This window comes from Aquarana catesbeiana, linkage group LG05 (genome assembly GCF_042186555.1).
Source record: "Aquarana catesbeiana isolate 2022-GZ linkage group LG05, ASM4218655v1, whole genome shotgun sequence".
Lineage (NCBI taxonomy): Eukaryota > Metazoa > Chordata > Amphibia > Anura > Ranidae > Aquarana > Aquarana catesbeiana.
This window is the reverse complement of record NC_133328.1, coordinates 97404376-97423591: the sequence shown is the minus strand read 5'-3', so window position 1 is coordinate 97423591 and position 19216 is coordinate 97404376. Positions and strand designations below refer to the sequence as shown.

Below are 19216 nucleotides of genomic sequence, written 5' to 3'. Positions count from 1 at the left end.
ACTCATCCTACTGTTTCAACTCTCGCATCCAGCCCATGTGCTTGTATGTGATGTCACATACAAGCATCTGGGATAGATGTGCAATGATGAGCTCAGGTCAGGCATTTTCTGAAATCAGTGGGCCTGTGTGCAGGATCATAAGTTGGGCCCCTGCAGCTGAGAAAAAGTGCGGCGCTCTGTGCCACAGGAAAAGTTGGGTGTGGTTTTCATTGTGCTGAATACTGGCTGTGGCTGAACATAACAGAGTGCAGGGGTTCAGTAGTAAGTTACCCAAAGGAATAATTTCAACAAAGTTTCCAGAAGCTCAACAGTACTTCCACAAACTGTTACCTGATTATGGTTTTCTCAGTCACAGTGAAATCCCTTCTCTCTGAGACTGGTAGTGGCAACCAAGCGAGTCATCTTCCTCCAGATGGTGGACGGGGCTAGCAGGACTGTGATTGGCTTTAGCAGTCGCCAATGACAGTCCTCCTCCTGGAAACAGGGACCGCCCCCCCCCCCCCCCCCCTAGCAGAACTGCACCCAATCTCTCTCCTGTCACAAAAGCTGTTGATCGCAGCTGCAGCAAAGTTGGAGAACCAAACAATGTTTCCCATCTTTTACAATGTGTGGGGGTACAGTGCCTCCCCCTCAGTGCAAGTGTGGCGTGGGGAATTGTGAAATTGGAATGCATTAGTGTCTCACTGACCCTTCCCTGCACTGCTCTGCTGATGGGAAGAGAGTTGTGTGCCGGCAAAAGAGGCTTCAAGTGCTGCTTACGGCACCAGTGCCGGGGGTTGCCTACCCCTGGTATAATGGCTTCAGCTCTGCAATTACATTTCATTCTTTGCAGTATGTCAGATTGACAGTCAGTCAGTCTAAATATCTTAGGTCTGTATGAATGTGAACATTCTTTTTCAGTAGAAAAGTGAAGTCATCTAACTTGTGATTATAATTTTGGTTGGAAGGGGCAATAGTTATAATCCCCCTACTTTCTTTCTTGTTGGGCTGATAATAATAAAACATTTTTCAATTACATTTTTCAGGAAAAGGCAAAGATTAAAAAAGAAGAGAGAGAGAAGAGAAGAAAAAGACTGGACAAGATCAATACTCTGCGTGGGATGGGGTATTCTGAGACTGCTGCTGCAGAGGCCTTAAGTCAGGCCAGTGGGAACATTGACCGTGCAGTCCAGGTAAATTTTCGTTCACTCTGTGTCCTGTGATCAAATAAACAAGATGGTTTTAGAGCTTATTTACACCAGCGGCAGTATTTGAAATACGCAGTGGATTGTTTTTCAGAATGTGGAACAGGAACGGCTGACATTGTCATGTACTAAATGCCTTTTTTAAAGGTTTGTTCTTTATGGAAATACTGTGACACAAACGTGAGCCTAGCCATTATCTTGAATGGGTCTTGGTCGGTGGCTTTACTGCTCGCTGAATTTGACAGGGGGTATCATTTTTAATGTGCCATGTTTACTGTCCCCTGACCGCAAGTGTAAATGAGGCCTTCGGGTAATATAGTTTTTTTTTTTTTTTTTTTAAGTATCAAGCATTTGTAAGAGCTTTTTTTCAGCATGTACGCCATGGTCCTTCCAGGTCCACATGAACACTTACTTTCCTAGGTAGCTTACCTGTGAAATGCTTATGATGCTGGGTTAAATGTACAAAATATACAGTTGTATGCACAGTTTGACTCCTCCATTCATATGAGTCACGTATTGATTTTAAGCCGCCATCAGGACGAACCTAACCATTTTCTGATGTTAATCAGAATCACTAATTGTTCAGACTATGTTAGTAAATCTGAACAATTAGTGAGCATTTCTAACAGTAAATCAAACCATTAACCATGCATTCTCCACTTTAGTTTGTGGAACACTTTTATGAGAAACAGCAGCAGTTCCATATGCTAAAATGGAATGCAATGGTTTTCTGCCTATTCTCTGTTTACAATGTATGTATGCAGAAATGCAGGTAATTCCAAAGGCTGACATTTTTTTAAAATTTTCTTACCTATATTATGGGTTCCTCAAGTGCACCGCAAATATTTTGAGTTACCACAAGGTGCTTGCGTTGTATTTGTATTGTTAAAGCAGAGCTTCACCCAAAAAGGGAAGTTTCACTTTAAGTCCTTCTCCCCCCTCCTCTGCCACATTTGGCAGGTCATTTTTTTTTTTTTTCAGGAGGAAGCAGGTACCCGATTTTGACAGGTACCCGCTCTCACTTCCTCTCGGATCACATGCACTTAATGCCTGCTTGCAGCTTTCTTTATTTTACATGTGACAGTCACTTTAAATCAAATGCCCATCTAGCATCAACATTTTTGTGAGTTCTCCTTCCATACAATATTGGCTTTCCACATTTCTAATAGAACAAAAATAAGATTTTTTTTTTTTTTTTTTTTTTTTTAGCGCTAGAGTGCCAAGTACATTAAGCAGTTTCCAAAATGTTACTTTAGTAAAACCAAATGACCAGAGAGATCAGATAACCCAGGAATACAGATTACTGCTTCATTCTTTTTAGCATTTATAACAATTACTCTGTTGCAAGCAACATGAATGTTTTGAATACAGACACAAATCATTTCCTCGTGCCTTGGATCAAAGGTTAAGATCGAAAAAGTTATATGTGTGTGTGGACAGCTTCTTGTGTGTCTTCTTTAAGAGTTATAAAGTTGTAGTCATGGTAGTATGTCCCACATTAATATGGGGTCCAAGCAAGATTGCAACCAGGAAGGCCCCCTTTATTGTGCCCAAAGTTCCACCTAAGGCAGCCCATACTAACCCGATTTCCCCAGCCACACAATCAAGGTGGGTAGGGGAATCCTCCCACCAAGCTATTGCATTCTGACAGCGGGGAAGCTTCCCTGTCGGTAGAACACATTGATCAGATATCGTTTGCAGTACTGATCGCACGCAAATCCAACAGGATGGTTGTATAGAAGTCGATCTGTAGAGCGACTTCTGTACAACAACAGTGCCTATAAATGGATTGAAATTTGGCCATTCCCTGCTGAACCAACCAAATTTCGATCCATGTGTGGCTGACTTAATGATGCTGACAGATCATGGAGGAAGGGAAGCCATCAGTACAGTTTGAATCGGGTAACCTGAAAAACCTGAAGGCTTACAGGTGGAGCTGGGGGTTACTTCATTGGCAAATAACACAGCCCATAACAGTGGAAGTGCGAACGTTGGGGAATAAATGTGGTTGTTTCATTTTTATAGATTGCCAGAAATTATTTTCAGCTAAGGGTCACAATGTTGCTAGCTGCTACTGTTATCTGATTGGTTGGAATGGGCCCCTACTAGTTATTCCAGACTAATTAGTTGAGGAGACTGACGTTCACAATTAAAGTGATACTAAACACACACACTTTTTTTTTTTTTTTTTTTTTTTTTTTTTTTTTTTTACCTTGTCCCTTCTATTTCTGTATGTGGACGATGGCACTGTAATTATTTTAATCAAAAAAATCTAAGTACCCTTTTCCAAGCTGATATACAGCTGTCACATGATCCAGCTCTTTCCCAGCCTGTCTGCAGAGAAACATAAGCAGGAGGAGCTTCAAGTCCTCTTCTGGTCACATGTTCAAAATAAAATAAAAAAGCAGCCTTTGGAATACAGAGTAAAAAAATATCAATAAACTATTGTAAATTGTCCTATCAATATACTGTATATTTGAAATCAAATCTCTATTATTTTGTGGAAATAATACTGTATGGGCAGACTTCTGCCAGTCACAGGCTGTGTCACACCCCTCCAGCCTGTGTCTTAGAATAAGAGGGAGGTGATTCCTCCATGAATCTACTTGTAATGCCTTGCCCCCGTTGTGTTCAACTGGTTATTGAGTATGGAGGACGAGGGAGGGAGGGAGGGCGGGAGGGCATGGGCTGTCATTTACCATTATGTATACGCCCGCATGTGTGACTATAGTCACATGGGCTACTCAGATGTGATGGGGAGGAAATGCTCCGTCTAGAAACTCACTGAAACCTGAGCATGTACAGAGTTGCCACCACTGCTGCAAATCTTGTTCAAGTGCTGTCTTCCAATACCTAAAAATTACCCCAAATTGCCCCAAAATTATCAACAACCCAGGGAGTGAATCAAACTTGCCCAATCCACAGAATTTTATTGTGCAGCATTACAACCTTGGACTCTGTGTGGGCCTTCTACTGGTGCCCTAATAACCAATTACTTCATTGGTTGATTAATTGTACATCCAGCACCTGCACAGCATCCTTGTTTACCCCTCGCTGCCCCTTTATCTTTAATCACCTCTAATGTTGTGGACACACACAGCCTGGCTCAGGAGCGTGCCTGCACAAGTCCACCCTCAACAGCTAGCTTGCTGAGGGTGCACTTGGCGAAAAAAAAAAAACAATCATGTCGGTGGGGGACTCCAGAAGAGGAGGTAAGCCATTGCACAGAGCAGGTAAGTATTAAAGCAGAACTATACTCACCTTGGCTGCAGTGATGCAACATCCCGCAGCTCCCATCCGGTCACTGATATCTTCGGGCAGCTAGCTTCAAGACATTATTCGCTGCCTGCTTTCATTGCCCGAGATGACGTTACTCATGCATTGGAGTTCAGTCAAATCAGCATTGCCAAACATGTACAACAATCTGTGCGTATGCAGCTCACTGCGGGCAGGCAGGTAAGTAACCTTAATGCAGAAGAGACATTTTTAACATTCCACTTTAACATGTTTATTATTTAATTTTAAAAAAAATATAGCGGAACTTCACTCTCTCTCAAATCAACACTGACTTTTTTTTTTTTTTTTTTTTTTATATCCTTATGCTTACGTAGTAAATAGGAATGTAGATCATACAGTGCATCCCCAAAGTATTCAAAGCGCTTCACTTTTTCCATTATGGGGTATTGTTTGTAGAATTTTAAGGAAAATAATTAATTTAATCCATTTTGGAATAAGGCTGTAACATAACAAAATGTGGAAAAGGTGAAGCGCTGTGAATGCTTTCCGGATGCCCTGTATTTGCTTGTTTTTAAACTTTTTTTTTTTTTTTTTTTTTTTTTTTTTTTTTTACATTTCATCAGTCACTTTGTGGTTTCTGGCCTAGGCAAATTAAGTTACTGTATATACTCGAGTATATGCCAAGTTTTTCAGCACATTTTTTTTTTTTTTGTGCTGAAAATGCCCCCCTCAGCTTATACTCGAGTCAAGCACTTTTCTGCAGCAGAGAATGACATTTTCCGAACCGACTTTGGGGCCCCGTATCTCGGGACCACTCGGTGCTAGGAACCCCAAATTTGGTGTGCTAACCCAGTGGAACTAGCACTACAACATTTCCAAAGCTGGGGTTCCGAGATACAGGGCCCCAAAGTCGGTTCGGAAAATGTCATTCTCTGCTGCAGAAAGGTGCTTGACGTTTTCCGAACTGACTTTGGGGCCCCATATCTCGGGGGCCACTTGGTGCTAGGAACCCCAGCTTTGGATATATTGTAGTTCCACTGGGTTTGCACACCAAATTTGGGGTTCCTAGCACCAAGTGGCCCCGAAATACGGGGCTCTAAATTCGGTCAACTGTGTCCATTTGCAGCAATGTCATTTCGGGACCCTTTGGGTCCAGAGAGCCCAAATTTTGGCTGCAGCTAGGAGGCATCTAGAAACCCTTAACTACCGAGTTTGAAGTTCGGGGGACCTATGGCTGCAAATGGGCACACTGAGGCTGCAAATGGGCATTGTTGACCCTCCTTTCCACTTACATTAGGTGCGCATTTCTCACCCTAGGCTTATACTCGAGTCAATTAATTTTCCTAGTTTTTTTTGTGGTAAAATTAGGTGCCTCAGCTTATATTCGGGTTGGATTATACTCGAGTATATATCCCAGGAGTCTTCAGAAGGGGAGGAGGGGTTTGTCCAGCTTAGCACACCCTATTGCCTGCATGCCTGACCTACATTCCAGGAAGTAAATGCTACATGAATCATCTGCCCTTACTCAAAATGGCTGCAGCTAAGACAGGGGGTGTCCAACAAAAAAATGACTGACATACTGAATGATAAATTGGCCCTCTTTGAGAAGGTTTATTCCCAGTGGATACCACACTACCTCCCCTTAAATTTTGGCCGTTGACTCTTAAACCTTTAAAACCTACTGAAAATCCTCAAAGCTAACCCCGGAAGGCTTGGGGGGACCCGCAGACCCATGCCTCTTCCCTTAACCTCTCAATTTTTTCTTATTTCCTATTTTTTCTTCCATTCTTTCTATCCTCCTCTTCTGCTCATTGTTACATTGATGTACTGCTCTCTATGGTGATGCACCATGGCTTCATGAAGTTGTCTGTATCTGTGCTACGTCTGAGTTCATTGTACTTTGTGTACAGTAACCTTGTCAATGTTAGCCCACTGGTACTGGGCCACTTTTTGTATTCATTATTATACAGAACTTTTATAGCACCAACAGTTTTGTAGCTTTTTACAATATAGAGGGAGACAATATAGTAAAAATGTATTTCTAGACAAGAGGGTTAGGAATAATGCTTCTATTTTACTTTGTTGCAATCTTAAAAATTATTGAAAAAAGATTCTAGAGTTCTCTTTTTACTGTACATTTGGGGAGGGATGAGTAATTGGGTAATGCTGCTCTTCTTTTATTCATTGATGTAATAATTGCCATACCTGTCCTAGCCTTGGTGTTTCATTGTTGCGATGTAACTACAGACCTTATAGAGGTGCTTTGGCAGTGCAACTTCTTCATATATACAAGTTTAATGGGCTCTCCCTTTCTAGCTAACAGGTTTTTATTGGGTACTTTCGTCCAGGCTAACATTCTCAACTTTTGTAAATGTGAAATAAATCATGCCTTATAGTGTATGTACATTTTTTAAAAATGTATTCCTCTTCTTTGCTTACTTTTTAGAAGTGGCTCTAAAGGTAAAAGCTTTTTTCCCTCAATGCATTTTATGCATTAACCACTTGACAACTGGGCACTTAAACCCCCCTCCTGCCCAGACCAATTTTCAGCTTTCAGTGCTCTCACACTTTGAATGACAATTACTCAGTCATGTAATACTGTACCCAAATGAATTTTTTGTCCTTTTTTTCATACAAATAGAGCTTTCTTTTGGTGGTATTTGATCACTTCTGGGTTTTTTATTTTTTGCGCTATAAATGAAAAAAGACCGAAAATTTTGAAAAAAAACGAATTTTTCTTTGTTTCTGTGATAAAATTTTGCAAATTAGTAATTTTTCTTCATAAATTTTGGCCACAATTTATAATGCTACATATCTTTGGTAAAAATAACCCAAATTAGTGGATATTATTTGGTCTTTGTGAAAGTTAGAGAGTCTACAAGTTATGGTGCAAATCATAAAAAATTGATCACACCTGAAGTACTGACGGCCTATCTCATTTCTTGTGACCCGAACAAGTCAGGAAAGTACAAACACCCCCCAAATGACCCCTTTTTTGAAAGTAGACATTCCAAGGTATTTAGTAAGATGCACGGTGAGGTTTTTGATGTCATTTTTTCCCAAAATTCTTTGCAAAATGAAGTGGTGTGTTTTTTTTTTTTTTTTTTTTTTTTTTTTTCTTCCCCCACAAAATTGTCATTGTATTAGGTTATTTCTCTCACATGGCATGTATATACCACAAATGACACCCCAAAATACATTCTGCTACTCCTCCTGAGTAGAGGTCGACCGATATATCGGCCGGCCGATATATCGGCCGATATTTGGTGTTTTTTACTTAATCGGCATCGGCCGATTGTGCTGATAAAAAAGCCGATATAGCTTCAGCGCGACTTGCAAAAGACTTCTGTAATAGAAGTCAGTGTAAGTTGTCTGTGCGAAGCGACTTCTCCCCCTCTCTGGGCAGCCTGCCAAATCTGATAAAAAGAACCTGAAGGATACAATGTTTACACTTCTGAATGAACTAAATTCCGTGTGTAGAAGTTCTCAGTTTAACCATTTAAAGACTAAATCTTTTCTGACATTTGTTGCTTACAAGTAAAAATCCAGTATTTTCTGCTAGAAAATCACTTGGAACCCCCAAACATTATATATATTTTTTTTAGCAGAGACCCTAGGGAATAAAATAGCGGTTGTTGCAATATTTTATGTCACACGGTATTTGCGCAGCGGTCTTTCAAATGTAATTTAAAAAAAAAAAATACACTAATAAATTTAAAAAAAAAACTAAGCAGTAAAGTTAGCCCATTTTTTTTCATCCAGAAGTTTTGATTACCTGTTTTTGTGTATTTAATATTTAAGAGAGGTTTTTTTTATATTTTTTTTATCTAAATTCTACATACAAGTGAACTGATTGGAGGTTTGTTTTGTTTAATAAATGTTTAAATGTAAAAAAATTTCCGTATCACTGAAGGTTGCTTTCACACTGCAGCGGGCATGCATTGACGGTAAAAGACTGCTAGTTTTAGCGGCTCTTTACCGTCATTTTAGCGGCGCTATTCGGCTGCTAGCAGGTCGCTTATAACCCAGCTAGCGGCCGAGGAAGGGGTTAAACGCACCCCTGAAGCGCTGCTGCCGAAACGCTTTGCAGGCGATTCGACAGCGGTGCGCATTAATTTCAATGGGCAGGAGTGGTGGTATACACCGCTCCAAAGATGCTGCTTGCAGGACTTTTTTTAATATCCTGCCAGCACATCGCCTCAGTGTGAAAGCACTCGGGCTTTCACACTGAGACTGCAGGGGAGCCGTTTGACAGGCACTTTACAGGTGCTATTTTTAGCCCAAAAGCGCCTGAAAAACGCCCCATTGTGAAAGGGGTCTAACTGTTAGATTTTATGAGATGAAGGTAAAAAAAAAAAAAAAATCGGCCTAATATATCGGCCCAAAAAAATCGGCATCACATATCGGCCATCGGCCACCGCGATTTCTAAATATCGGCATCGGCATCGGCCAGAGAAAAACCCATATCGGTCGACCTCTACTCCTGAGTATTACGATACCACGTGTGTGGGACTTTTTCACTGCCTGGCCACATAGAGAGGCCCAACATGCAGGGAGCGCCATCACGTGTTCTAGGAGCATAAATTACACATCGAATTTGTTGACTACCTATTACACTTTTGAAGGCCCTGGAGAACCAGGACAATGACACGTGGCACTGATGACAAATGGCACTGATACGTGGCACTGATGACAGATGGCACTAATACATGGCACTGATGACAGATGGCACTAATACGTGGCACTGATGACAGATGGCACTAATACGTGGCACTGATGACAGATGGCACTAATACGTGGCACTGATGACAGATGGCACTAATACGTGGCACTGATGACAGATGGCACTAATACGTGGCACTGATGACAGATGGCACTAATACGTGGCACTGATGACAGATGGCACTAATACGTGGCACTGATGACAGATGGCACTAATACGTGGCACTGATGACAGATGGCACTAATACGTGGCACTGATGACAGATGGCACTAATACGTGGCACTGATGACAGATGGCACTAATACGTGGCACTGATGACACGTGACACTGATGACAGATGGCACTAATATGTGGCACTGATGACACGTGGCACTGATGAAAGATGGCACTAATACATGGCACTGATGACAGATGGCACTAATATGTGGCACTGATGACAGATGGCACTGATACATGGCACAGATGGCACTGATACGTGGCACTGATGACACGTGACACTGATGACAGATGGCACTATGTGGCACTGATGACAGATGGCATTTATACGTGGCACTGGGGACAGATGGCAGAGACATGACAGCAGGGACAGATGGCACTGTGGACAGATGGCACTGTGGACAGATGGCAGGAGCAGATGGCTGGGGCAGATAACTGTGCTGACACTTTTTTTTTTTTTTTTTTTTTTCTGTTTACTCACCGCCGCAGCGGTTCCGCTCTCCCTCCTCACACGCTGTCCCTCTTTGGTGCTCCTGGCCCCTCCCTCTTGTCAAGTGCCCCCACAGCAAGCAGCTTGCTATGGGGGCACCCCAGCCAAGCCACAGCTCCCTGTGTCCATTCAGACACTGAGCCATGGCCCAGCCCCACCCCCTCTCCTTCCTGATTGGCTAACGGACTTTGACAGCAGCATGGGCCAATGGTGCCGCTGCTGTGTCTCAGTCAGAAGGGAGAGTCCCGGATGGTCGAGGCATTCATGCTGGATGGAGATGGGGCTCAGGTAAGTATTAGGGGGGCTGCTGCACACAGAAGGTGGTTTTTTTTTTTTTTTTTTTTCCTTAATGCATAGCATTTACCTGAGCCCAATCTCGAACCAGCGCAGTGCAGAGTCTCTCTCACAGCTCTCTTCCTGCTCATTGGCTCAGGAACAGCAGCCAAATTGGTTCCATTAGCTTATGCTGCTCTCAATCACAGCCAGTGAGGAGGGAATGGCGGTGAGGCCGAGCCACACTCTGTGTGTCAATGGAGCGAGAATGCTGGAGTGCCCCCAGAGCACGCAGCTTGCTATGGGGGCATTCGGGGGGGGGGGGTCAAGAGTGCTCGCGGGGGACTCGAGAAGAGGTGCATCAGGGCTGCTCAGTGTAAAACCATTTCACAGAACAGGTGAGTATGACATGTTTGTTATTTTAACAACAACAAAAAATTGAGCATTTGCAATCCCTTTTTAAATATATTATTGAAAGTGTTTTATTATATCTCTTCGATGAGTAAAAAAAAACAATAGCCTGAGTTCTTGTGAGCTTATACATTTCTGTACTGTCTCCGTTAGCATTGTTCCTTGCTATCTCTGTGGACTACAAAACGCCTCTCCCTATTATTGACAAGGAAGGTGTTATGTAGTCCTAACAGTCCCTTTCCTAGGGTGGCAACATTGCTCAGTACGCTTGTCACCCTAGCACAGGAAGTGTGTTAACAGCAGGCTTACCAGCTTAAAATAAAGAAACGTAAAATGTGAAAAAAGACTACTAATGCAGCCATCAGTTCGAAGGATCAGTAAGCTGCAATACTACCAAATTTTGTTCTTGTGTTTAGATACGCTTTTAGTAACATGATTAATAAATATTAATTGATACTTTTCTGCTCAGTATATTTGTGTAAGAAAATATTTAGAATTGAAGAATCCCTGACCTTGGTGAGAGGTCTGATTCAGCATACACACCCTATTCTCCCTTCTGTTTCTGTCTCAGAGCAATGACCTTTCCTTTTAATCCTTTAATGTATGAGCAGTTATCTGTCATAACTCTTCTGCCTCTCCCCCTCCCAGGCTGTATTTAGTGAGGCTTCCATCTGTTTCCAATATGATAAATCAATAGAATGGCCTCTATTTCTTGGTAGTCCACCGCAGTGTTACAAGCCTGTTTGTTTGTACTCAGTGCTGACAGCTGGGCTGGATTGTAAACTCCCCTTTGTACAAATAACTTAAAGTGCTGTGCAACCTCAATTCATAATCCTATAACCAATGATGTATAAACATTAAAAAATGTTCCAGTATGGTGATCAATATAACATTCTCTCTCTCTCTCTCTGAGAGATACGACACAAACTTTTCTTTCACTCATGGTTTGTGTTTGGCTGAAGCCATGTATTATCAATCAACTGTGTTTACTCTTTTTAAATCATAATGGCAACAGAAACTACCGAAATGACCCTGATCAAAAGTTTAGATTCCCTGGTGATTTTGGCCCAATAACATGCACACAAGTTGACACACAGGGGTTTGAATGGCTATTAAATGTAACCATCCTCACCTGTGATCTGTTTGCTTGTAATTAGTGTGTGTGTATAAAATGTCAATGAGTTTCTGGACTCCTGACAGACCCTTGCATCTTACATCCAGTGCTGCACTGACGTTTCTGGATTCTGAGTCATGGGGAAAGCAAAAGAATTGTCAAAGGATCTGCGGGAAAAGGTAGTTGAACTGTATAAAACAGCAAAGGGATATAAAAAGATATCCAAGGAATTGAGAATGCCAATCAGCAGTGTTCAAATTCTAATCAAGACGTGGAAAATGAGGGGTTTTGTTGAAACCAAACCACGGTCAGGTAAACTACCTAAAATTTCAGCCACAACTGCCAGGAAAATTGTTCAGGATGCAAAGAAAAACCCACAACTTCAGGTGAAATACAGGACTCTCTGAAAACATGTGGTGTTGCTGTTTCAAGATGTACAATAAGGAGGCACTTGAAGAAAGATGGGCTGCGTATATACTGAAGGAACATTTGCATTCTTCAGCCAGGAAGCTACGCATGGGACGTACTTGGACATTCCAACATGGCAATGATCCAAAACATAAGGCCAATTCGATCTGTCATTGGCTAAAGCAGAATAAAGTGAAGGTTCTGGAGTGATCATCTCAGTCTCCTGACCTCAATATCATTGAGCCACTCTGGGGAGATCTCAAACGTGCAGTTCATGCAAGACAGCCCAAGAATTTACAGGAACTGGAGGCTTTTTGCCAAGAGGAATGGGCAACTTTACCATCTGAGAAGATAAAGAGCGTCATCCACAAATACCACAAAAGACTTCAAGCTGTCATTGATGTTAAAGGGGGCAATACACGGTATAAAGAACTGGGGTATGTAAACTTTTAGTCAGGGTCATTTGGCTAGTTTCTGTTGCGATTTAAAAAGAGTAAACGCAGTTGATAATAAATGGCTTCATTCAAACGATAAAGATGAGTGGGTTTTTGTTATTCATATTCCCTGAACACTGTGTGTGTGTGTGTGTGTGTGTGTGTGTGTGTGTGTATATATATATATATATATATATATATATATATATATATATATATATATATATATATATATATATATATATATATATATATATAAAATTTATTAATATTATGGCTGCTGTGACCATTAATTCCCATAGCCACTCACAGCTATCCAAAGGAATACTACTCCATCCATAGGCAGTGGGGCCTAAGGTAAGTATTTGGGTATTTTGGATGAAGAGGACATTGTTTTCTTAAAAAAAAAAAAAGGTGCCTGTGTTACCCATAGCAACCAGACCAAAACCAGCTATTATTTTTTTCCACAGATCTAACAATTAAGGAAAAGTCTTCCCTATCTTGGGTCGTCCAAACAACATCAGGACATTGTCAGCTCTATTTGTTTATTTGTGGCCAGTAATATTCATCACTACTGGATCCAACTATGCAGCAGACTGACATTGGGGATATACACTTTTTACCCCATGAACATTGACAGTTTATATATCTTGGCCTCCATAGGTGCACAAGCTATTCATTCTCAAGAGGTTTTGTGGACTGGAGGGTATAACTGGTCCCTCAAAATTTAGATTTATTTTTGCACATTTGCCACATGCCGCTGTTTTCTTGGTCTTATTCGTAGGTCTGAAAGAGGTGGACTTGGCTTGTTTTTATTGGTGTTTGTATCTGTTAGTCATTGTTTTAAATATACATTTGTGGTTTATCAAATAAAATTGTTTGCTATTTTTAATACATACAGTGGGCTACTTTTATGTTTTTGGGCTGGTTGAGCCGAGACAGGTTTTTTATTCTCAGCTCTAATCTAACAATTAAAAGCATAACTTTTTATAATTTTTGTACATGCATTTATTTTACACCAACAACTTAAAGCGGAGTTCCAGTAATTTTTGTGTTTATTAAAACTCAGCCGTTGCAAAAAGTGAAGCTGCTGACTTTTAATAAACACACACTCGCCTGTCCCAGGATCCAGCTATGTGGCCGCCTGAACCCTCAGTTCTCTCCCTCACTTCTGTTCTGGCATCACAAGTGTGGGCACCCGGCTGTGACAGCTTGCGGCATCACAGCTGGGTGCGCACTGCGCATGTACAAGTCGTGCTGTGCCTCCTGAATGGCTGGGCAATCTTCTGGGACCTGTGACGTGTCCCAAAAGATTGCAGGGAGGGAGGGGGAAAGGAGAACTTCTGCTTGAGTTGCTTAGGTGGCCCGAGCGGAAGTGGGAGCTGGGTACCTGTCAAAACTAGGTACCCCCCCCCCCCCCCCCCCCCCAAAAAAAAATGACATGCCAAATGTGGCATGTAATGGGGTGAGGAGTCCTTAAAGCAGAACTTCCACTTTTGGGTGGAACTCCGCTTTAAGCCTAGTACACACAAATAGAAAAATACCGCTTTTGACGCTATCGTACGATAATGTGATTGTTAGCACACAGCTTTTGAGAGCCGATCACAACAGGTCGTGCAAAATTATCCAATGGGACAAGCACAAAAATTGTTCTCATACAATGCCAGATCATACGATTTTTCATTTAATCAGTACAGTTTTAGTCCAAAAATACAATACAATACATCACTTCCAAATTTTTATTCTGTTATGTGAGAATATTCAGAACTTTAGTACCCTCTTCATTTTCGAAATGGAGACTAGCGTGCAATAAAAACCAGACGATTAAAAAAAACTGGTCTCGCCATGTGTACCAGGCTTTATACAGTGATTTACATACTGTACAATTTCATCAGTTCCTGTCCTCATGGAACTTAGTCTAATTACATGCATACATATGCTACTGCCAAGGAACTACTAGCTTGTTTTTAGAGTGTTGAAAGAAACTTGAGTACCCAGAGGAAACTCATGCAAGCAAAGGGGGAACCTGCAAACTCCATGCAAATTGTGTCCTCGACAGGATTCAAACCAAGTACCCCAGTGCCACAAGGCAGAATTGCTAACCACTGTGTTGCCCATTTCCCCTTCTCTTTCTAGTGTTCCCTTCCCATTTGTAGACCCCTCTTCAGAGGCCTGGGAGGAAAATGATTTCTCTCTTGGTCCTCAGCAGCCATATCCAGACAGTATATACATTACTGATTTGTATAGCCATCTTAATATGAAATACTTACCGTTTACACACAGGTTCTATATATCAAGTGAAAAAATAATAATGTATAGGAAATCTGAAGTGTATTGCTGATGCTAACCATCATTTAGTTCTATGATATGATCTTGGCTAAACACTGACGTTTCCTGACAAAGGTAGGAAGGGAATTATGGAAAAATTTGATGCTTGCTGGAAGTGACTTGTAACCTCTGCAGCCAGCGGATTGCAATCTGTTCTAGAAATCATAGGACTTGATATCCGTCAATCCTAAGTGGAATGTGTACATACAGTATATATTTCCATAGAGCCAACTGACTTGTATGTGTGTGATGTGAAGATAAGGTGTGGGGGTTTCATTTGGTTATACTGTTGGAATGTTGACACAAATTAAACATGTGCAAAGTGGACTTATCTCCTCTTAAAGAAAAACTCTGTTTCCGTAATGAAACGGTTTTCTGTTGTTACTGTTAGTTACCTGACTGCAGTTTTTTTTTTTTTTGTTTTTTTTTTTTTTAATTATTTTTATTGCATTTTGAAAACAAACAATACACATACAACTTAGGCGCTAAGACACATTTACATAACATATCCATTTTATACTGTACATCACTGCAGCATATGTTATACAACACATCAGTTAGTCATCCAAGTGGTGCGTTCCCCTATTCTCGATTTATACCCTGGAGTATAGCAAGAAAAAAGGTCTTCCCCTTATTTTAATCAACATTTAACACCCCTCTTAACTTCTCAGGTCATTGCTGAGTCTCAGTTAAGCCGTTTCTGGTTCAGCTAGCCATCTACGCCATACTTTATTGTATTTCAACTCACAACCCCTATTTGCGTATGTTTCCTTATATAAGGGGAGACTATCATTGACCATACGTTTCCATTGCCGCAAAGAGGGGGGGGTTAGGTTTCTTCCATTGCATGGTGATATTTTTCTGGGCATAAAAATAGGATTTTTAAAACGGCTTACCTGTAAAATCCTTTTCTTTCGAAGGACATCACGGGACACAGAGCCACAGTAATTACTGATGGGTTATATAGGTATCACTGGTGATTGGACACTGGCACACCCTATCAGGAAGTTCAACCCCCTATATAATCCCTCCCCCTTGCAGGGATACCTCAGTTTTGTAACCAAGCAATATAGTGTATTAGAAGAGGGGCGGGACCTCTGTGTCCCGTGATGTCCTTCGAAAGAAAAGGATTTTACAGGTAAGCTGTTTTAAAAAATCCTATTTTCTTTCTCGAACATCACGGGACACAGAGCCACAGTAATTACTGACGGGATGTCCCAGAGCAATGCTACCTGAGGGGGGGGAACCACGACCAAGTAGGGTGCAAACAGACCTGAGGACCCTGTACCGCTGCCTGCAGCACACTACGCCCAAAGGCGATATCCTCATGCCTTCTCACATCCACCTGATAGAATCTGGTGAATGTATGAACTGAAGACCAGGTTGCGGCCTTGCAGATTTGAGCCATAGAGGCCCGGTGATGCACTGCCCAAGAAGCACCAATAGCCCTTGTGGAATGTGCCTTGATCTGAAACGGAGGAATCTTCTGTTTCAAACCGTAAGCTTGAATGATCAACTATCGAATCCATTTAGAAATGGTAGCTTTTGACGCTGCCTGTCCTCTATTGGGACCCTCTGGCAGCACAAACAAAACATCCGTCTTGCGGATCTGAGCAGTTGTCCCTAGATAGGCCTTAACTGCTCTTGCTACATCCAATGAATGTAGAGATCTCTCTTCCGGAGAACAGGGATCTGGAAAAAAGGAAGGCAGAACAATGTCTTGGTTTAAATGAAAATCAGAAACCACCTTCGGTAAAAAACTAGGATGAGGGCGCAGTACCACTCTATCCTTGTGTATAATCAAATAAGGCTCCTTACAGAAAAGAGCTGCTAATTCTGATACTCTTCTAGCAGAAGAGATGGCCACCAGAAAAATTAACTTCCTTGTCAACAAGACCAAAGGAATCTGACTTATTGGTTCAAAAGGCTGTCTTTGTAACACAGCCAGGACCAAGTTCAAGTCCCAGGGGTTTAGGGGCGCTTTAACCGGAGGATTAAGACGCATCACCCCCTGCATAAAATTTCGGACCAAAGAATGCGAAGCAAGTGGCCGCTGAAATAATACTGATAAAGCAGAGACCTGGCCCTTGATGGTACTCAAGGCCGGCTTCATCTCTAATCCTAATTGTAGAAAATCAAGAATTCTACCTATGACATATTTCCTGGGATGCCAACCTCTGGATTCACACCAGGTTATATAAGCTTTCCAGACTCTATGATAAATCATCCTGGAAGCTGGCTTCCTTGCATTAATCAAGGTAGATATGACAGGACCGGAGAGCCCACGACTCTTCAGAACGTGGGTCTCAATAGCCAAACCGTCAAATTTAGCGTTTGTAAGGCAGGATGGAACACTGGACCTTGAGATAACAGGTCTGGGCGTACCAGTAGGGTCCACGGGGAACCCACCGTCATCCTTACTATTTCTGCATACCAAGTCCTTCTGGGCCAAGCGGGGGCCACCAGAAGTACCGACTTCCTTTCCTGCCTGATCCTGCGAAGGAGTCGTGGTAATAGCAGAATAGGCGGGAATGCGTAAATCAGTGAGAACCGATGCCACGGAATCACCAACGCATCCGTCCCGCATGCAAGAGGATCTTTTGTCCTTGCCACAAATCTGTCTATCTTTGTGTAGAATTGGGATGCAAAGAGATCTACATCTGGAACCCCCCATCTTTGGCATATGGCCCAAAAGACGTCGGGATGCAGAGACCATTCCCCTGGAAGTAACTGCTGGCAGCTTAGATAGTTCGCCTGCCCATTCTCTATTCCCAGGATGAAAACTGCCGATATGCATGGCACATGCATCTCTGCCCAGACTAAGATCTGGTTCACCTCCTTTTGAGCAGCTCGGCTCTGGGTGCCTCCCTGATGATTGACATAAGCCACTGCTGTGGCATTGTCGGACTGGATCCTGACCGGACAACCCTGTAGCCTGATAGTCCAGGCTTTTAGAGCTAAATGTATCGCCCGGATCTCCAGAATGTTGATGGGTAAGGTCCTCTCTGTCTTGGACCATATCCCTTGGACCGCAGCCTGTTCCAGAACTGCTCCCCAACCTGACAGACTGGCATCTGTTGTTACTACCGTCCAGGTAACCGGTAGAAAGGATTTCCCCTTCTGCAGGTTCTCGGGTATGAGTCACCAATTGAGGCTCTGACGCACCACATGCGACAGGTGCATCGGAAAGTCTAATGCCTGAACCTTCTTGTTCCAGGTCAACAGAATACTGTGTTGCAGCATTCTTGAGTGAAACTAAGCATAGGGAACTGCTTCGAATGAAGACACCATCTTCCCTAGTAGCCTCATACAAAGGCGGACTGAGGGACCCTTCTTGGTCCTTTACTGTCAGAATCAGCTCTCTCAAAGCAGTGATCTTTGCCTGGGGTAGAAATATTTTCTCCTGGCTTGTATCTATAATCAGACCTAAATACTCCAGTCTTCTTACTGGTTTTAGGAAAGACTTTTCTAAGTTGAGGATCCAACCCAGGTGTTCTAGATACCTGACTGTGGTCCTCCAAGTTTCCATTCAAAGAGGCTACCGACCAGACTATCAAGAGCAGGTCGTCTAGGTATGCTATGACAGCTATACCCTGAGCCCTTAATCTGGCCAGAGGAGGAGCCAAGATTTTTGTGAACACTCGAGATGCAGTGGCTATCCCGAAAGGCAGAGCCACAAACTGGAAATGGCGCCCTCCTACCTCGAAGCGCAGAAACTTCTGATGAGCAGGAAAAATGGGCACATGCAGATATGCATCTCTGATGTCTATTGATGCCAGAAATTCTCCTCCCTGCAGGGTGGGAACTACTGTTCAAATTGATTCCATGCGGAAGGATTGAATCCTTAGGAATCGGTTCAGATCCCTTAAGTCCAGAATGGGCCTGACATCCCCATTTGGCTTTTGGACCGTAAAAGGGTTGGAATAGAAGCCCAATCCCTGGTCCTTTGCGGGAACGATCATAATGACCTCCTGCGACAAAAGTCGCCCTAACGCTAGAAGGAGCGACTGGTACTTCTCTGGGTCTCTGGGAACACCTGATCTGAGGAACCGAGGAGAGGGGAATTCCTGAAACTCCAGCTTGTACCCTAAGGTTACCGTGGAGATTACCCATCTGTCCTGGAAGTCCTCCTGCCAGAGCTCTGAGAACTGTCGCAGTCTTCCCCCACTCGAGTGAGCGGGGGCGCCCCCTCATGCAGAGGTTTTAGTGTTTTGCCTAGTAGGCTTCTTTCCCCAGGACCTCTTTTGTCCCTGGGGTTGACTCTTGTCTCTGGACCCCGATGGAGGCGGCCGTCGAGACTGCCTGGAGGCTGAAGCCCCCGGCGCTGGGGAAAGAGTCTGTTTGAAAGAGGGACGCTTACTCTTCTTCTTGACAGGTAAGAGAGTGCTTTTCCCACAA

At 42.7% G+C, this 19216-nt stretch overlaps 1 protein-coding gene across 2 annotated transcripts in view; it reads left to right on the top strand.

The window, feature by feature from the left end:
• The window catches only part of NUB1 (negative regulator of ubiquitin like proteins 1), a 102593-nt gene that overhangs the window by 61748 nt on the left and 21629 nt on the right, over positions 1 to 19216 (top strand). For both annotated transcript variants that reach the window (XM_073629995.1, XM_073629996.1), the window contains exon 12: positions 1026 to 1172. In XM_073629995.1, coding sequence (XP_073486096.1) covers positions 1026 to 1172 — 147 coding nt within the window. The remainder of the gene's footprint in view (positions 1 to 1025; positions 1173 to 19216) is intronic.